Below are 5,000 nucleotides of genomic sequence, written 5' to 3' on the forward strand. Positions count from 1 at the left end.
GATCCCATGACAGGACCACTAATTTCCTGATATTCTTCCCCTGCGAACTCGGAGTAGCCGAAGTCGCGCACTACTTCACTAGGCTTACGAAGTGGTGTTTCGGCAGCGGAAGTTCATCATCTGTCAAGGCGCTGGTGATCCTCTCGACCGCTCGGATTAGTAAAGAGGCATTTAACATCAAAACTAGCCAGCTTTTTGTTCCTGTTCTTGGCATTCGGAAGACGTCTGTTGAGGCCACCGGAGTTCTTCAGGTGGGAATCACTGAGTGATGTGTGGGGAGCACAGACAATCCCAGAGGTGATCGGTCTCTTTGGTACGCCCGGCTTGTTGTTTACCTTATCGTTGTTATTATTGTTATTATTATTATTATTATTATTATTATTATTATTATTATTATTATTATTATTATTATTATTATTATTATTATTATTATTGTTATTATTATAATTGCTATTATCATAATAGTTGTTAGTATCATTTATCATTATTACCATGAATATTGTCACAATCATTATCATTATTACCATGAATATTGTCACAATCATTATCATTATTACCATGAATATTGTCACAATCATTATTATTATTATCATTATCATTATCGTCATCACCATCACCATCACCATCGTCATCGTCATCGTCATCGTCATCACTATCCTCACCCTCATCCTCATCCTCATCCGTTGTTGTTATTATTACTATTTTTATTATCATCATCATAGCTATTTTTATTTTAATCATTACCGTTATCATTTTCATTATCGTAACATTAAACTAAGCAAGTTTAGGATGTTATCTAAAGAGACGGAATTCACATTTTTCTTTATTATCAGTTGGATTTTATAATCAACTGTGAATTTAGTTCATAAGTGCAGCATTCCATTTAAATATTTTCACAATCAAAAGTAGGCTATTATCTGATCATGTGGATATACCGAAAAAAAATATTAGCACATTCATTCAATATGGCGGAAGGTAAATTATTTGTTCTTTGTATATACTAGTCATCAGGGTGTCATTTCAGGCAATAGAGAGTTTATATTGGGTTTATGTATTGTGCAAGTGGGAAACCTTTGTACTAAAAAGCAGGACCTCTTGTAATTTCATATTTGTAAGTTTCCGATATTTAAAGTCATACATACATACACAAACACACACCCACACACACACACACGCGCGCGCGCATACGCACAAGCAAACAAACACAAGCACACACACACTGTAACCCAGCTTTATATATATGATGTTACTGAAATATGTATGTTAATGTTATTCTGTGTATCTATTTTATAACTTATATAATAATCTCATATATTGTTACACTTATATATTCCCACGCCACACACACACACACACACACACACACACACACACACACACACACACACACACACACACACACACACATATACATATATATATGTGTGTATATATATGTATATATATATATATATATATATATATATATATATATATATACACACACACACACACACACACTAGTTTATATATACACATATGCATATATTCAAATACCCAAAGATAACGAAACTAGATCACGTCACATTGAAAACAAAAATACCAGACAAAGCACCATGTCTTTCCCGTCTTTAAGCTGCTCGTTTCTCATCTCATAGAAGAGAAATGATTGCGAGATGAGGATGCCAAGAAAATGAGTTGTGATATTTCGCGAGTGAAATATTGGTCGAAAAAGAAATGAATATTCGTTGTAGCTGGAAAACGTTGGGATAGTCAGCGGCTCACCATTGTTAAAAGCCCTTGCCTTAAGAATGGATTTTCTTGTGTATCCTTGTCGTTATTGCTATTATTGCTATTAGCATTATTTTTATTGTTATTATTATTATTACTATTACTATAATCATCATTATTATCATTGTATTTATTGTTGAGGCTGATGTTATTATCATATTACTATCAATCTTGCTAACATTGTTCTTATCACTATCACTGTTTATGTTATAATTACTGTTATCATTATTATTATTATTGTTGCTATTATATTGTTATTATTATTATTATTATCATTATTATTATTATTATCATTATTATTATTATTGATATTATCATTATCATGATCATCAATATTATCCTCATCATCATCATCATTATTTATCATTATTGTTAATATCATTATTATCATTATCATTATTATCTTAATTATTATTATTATTATTATTATTATTATTATTTATATATATATATATATGTATATGTATATATATATATGTATATATACATACACATAAACATATACATATATACACACACACACACACACACATATATATATATGTTTATATATATATATAAATAAATAAATATATATATATATATATATATATATATATATATATATATATATATATATATATATGTAAACATGTATGTATGTACGTATGTGTGTATATAGATGTACATATATATATGTATATATATAAATATATATATATATATATACACATATACATATATATGTATATGTATGCGTATATACATATGTTTACACACATAAATATATATATATATATATATATATATATATATATATATATATATATATATGTGTGTGTGTGTGTGTGTGTGTGTGTGTGTGTGTGTGTGTGTGTGTGTGTGTGTGTGTGTGTGTGTGTGTGAGTGTGTGTGTGTGTGTGTGTGTGTGTGTTTATATTTACGCCACCTATAGAAGCCGGCCACTCAATAAACAGCTTTACCAAGCCACTCCGGAAGTCACGTGTGAGGAAACCGTAGTAAGAAATTAGCTTGATCAAGAGCTTGCTTGCATGAAGAGAAAAGGAGAGCAGGGAAGCGGTTAAGCTGTGGCCGGGAAGCACCAAGCACTCAGGCACTCAAGCACTCAAGCACTCAGGCACTCAAGCACAGGAAGCAAGCGAGTTCGTAATCGTGTTCGTGTTCGTGGGTCGGACGGCGTCCACGTGGCTCCGCAGATTAAAACTCTTCGTCGACGCCCGCTTTGGAGGCAGAAAATGTTGCCTGAATGTTGCTGACCTGATGAAAGGCTGGAATATTCATTCGCCTTTGCCGTTCCGTGAAGTGAGAGGTCGTTTTGGGGAATTCGGAAGCGTTCTTTTCCGTTGAGCAAAGGGAAAATGTCGTTGTCCGAGCAAATATGGGTTTGATAATGGTAAAGAAATGCTATGCGTCGCCGGATTTCAACGAGGCGCCGACGAAACGAACAGACGGTGGGTCATATTACACCAATATATTCCGAGAGGAATTTTGTAACTTTGGCCAACTTATTCCCTCGACAGGCCTCCCCTCCCCCGTCCCCCAGCCTCTCCGTCCGAGCCCTACTCCCTCCCCCGCCCCCGCCTGGCGTGGCACCGATGGGGGGGGGGGGGGGCAGAGGGCGTGTGCGCGCGAGGAGGGAAGGCCTGCGAGTGCCAGTCGCCAGGTCACGGCTCCAGTGTGGCGGAGGCTCCCTTCCGCAGCGGTGCGGGGATCTCCTGCGGCCTTGTCTCGTCCCGGCTCTACCACGCGTCCGCCCGCGCCACACGCCGTCCGGAGCCACATGGCCGCCTGGGACGCCCAGGGCTGGCAGGCAGTGATCGGAGGCTCTGGCCCGGATTTCCCTTCGCGACACTTCTCTCGGCAATGGAAGAGCGAGTCGATGGTTATGGCATTATGGTAATGGATTGCAAGTCTACCATAATTCGGTAACAGCTGGAAAATCCATCACTCCGACCATATTACAATTCAATAAATGTACTGTAATACCTCACTTTCCTTTCGCCAAGGAGAACACTTTTCTCAAAGGTGGATCGTATCAACAAGTGGCCGCGCAGTATAATTCACTGCACAGCTGCACCAAGGCAAAACCTCCGACCAGAACAAGACTTGGGGTACATTTACTGAACAGAAAAGCACACTGAAACCACAACAAAAACGCGTAAGCAGTCTTGGCATCTCTTCCGCTCATCTACTAATCTACGTCTTCGCCATGACCGCGACAAGGGGACCTGCAGCATCTCGGCGACGCCTGCTGCACCTGCTGATCATCTGCATCAGGTAGGTCCCGCTGGTGTGCGTGAGCTGTGTGCCGGGGAGGCTGCATGGCGTATCTCTGCAATCGTCATGCAACGCACTTCTCTTCCCGCTCGCTCCTTGTGCTGAGGACTCCTCGCGCCCTGGCAGAGCACCGCCTCGGGCTTTCCACGCGAGGAGTACGTCACACAGCACAGAGATTAGCCACATTCTGAAAAGCTACAACGTGTTTGCGACAAATTCAAAATCGGAAATAAAAAGAAAGAAAGAAAGAAAAATAGATAAATAAAAACAACAACAACAGGGAATCATAACTTTACACTTTAACAAAATTATATGCTACTGTTTTAGAAAAGTCTTTAATCTAATATGTTTGTTGTTTTACTTGAAGCTTATCATTTAAGGTTTCTTGGTAAATAAAAAAAACGACACCGGGTTAGGGGAAATATCTACATTTAATTTTTACGTTCATTCTGGTCATCATAACTTTTGTTAAGCACTTTGGCTATTTTCTGTTTGCTCTTATCAGATGCGACGTGAGAAAGTACAATCTTTTTTTTTTAGTTCTACCAACTTCTCTACGGACTCACGTTATTATTATATTCATATAAATTTTGCGCAGATAGATTTACCAATAACATGTAAAACGCCTTTTTATAAAATGATTAATATATAAAAAAATAAATTAATATAAAGAGAAGTCATCTTCCAGAGGCAAATGAAACGGTCGGTCGAATTCTGTCCTTTTTCCCATCCACCAACAATGCGGAATGGTATATTTAACAGGAATGATATGAATTCAAGTTAAATTTAAAATGTGGATCAAAACACCTTAAGAAGTATTCACGTCAAAGGGAAATTGCAATAGTAAAATGCATGCCTGTGTCGATCATACTTGCAATATGAAAAATATATTATATGATATATTTATATAAAATACAAAGTCGGAACCAATATAAAGGCAAAGATAAAAAAAA

General features: G+C 37.2%; 1 protein-coding gene across 1 annotated transcript in view; it reads left to right on the forward strand.

Annotated features, from left to right (window-relative positions):
* The first annotated feature begins 3,447 nt into the window (after window positions 1–3,447).
* The window catches only part of LOC125041741, a 77,687-nt gene continuing 76,134 nt past the window's right edge, over window positions 3,448–5,000 (forward strand). Inside the window, exon 1 of the mRNA XM_047636992.1 lies at window positions 3,448–4,047. Coding sequence (XP_047492948.1) covers window positions 3,980–4,047 — 68 coding nt within the window. The 5' untranslated portion in view covers window positions 3,448–3,979. The remainder of the gene's footprint in view (window positions 4,048–5,000) is intronic.

This window comes from Penaeus chinensis, chromosome 31 (genome assembly GCF_019202785.1).
Source record: "Penaeus chinensis breed Huanghai No. 1 chromosome 31, ASM1920278v2, whole genome shotgun sequence".
Classification (NCBI taxonomy): domain Eukaryota; kingdom Metazoa; phylum Arthropoda; class Malacostraca; order Decapoda; family Penaeidae; genus Penaeus; species Penaeus chinensis.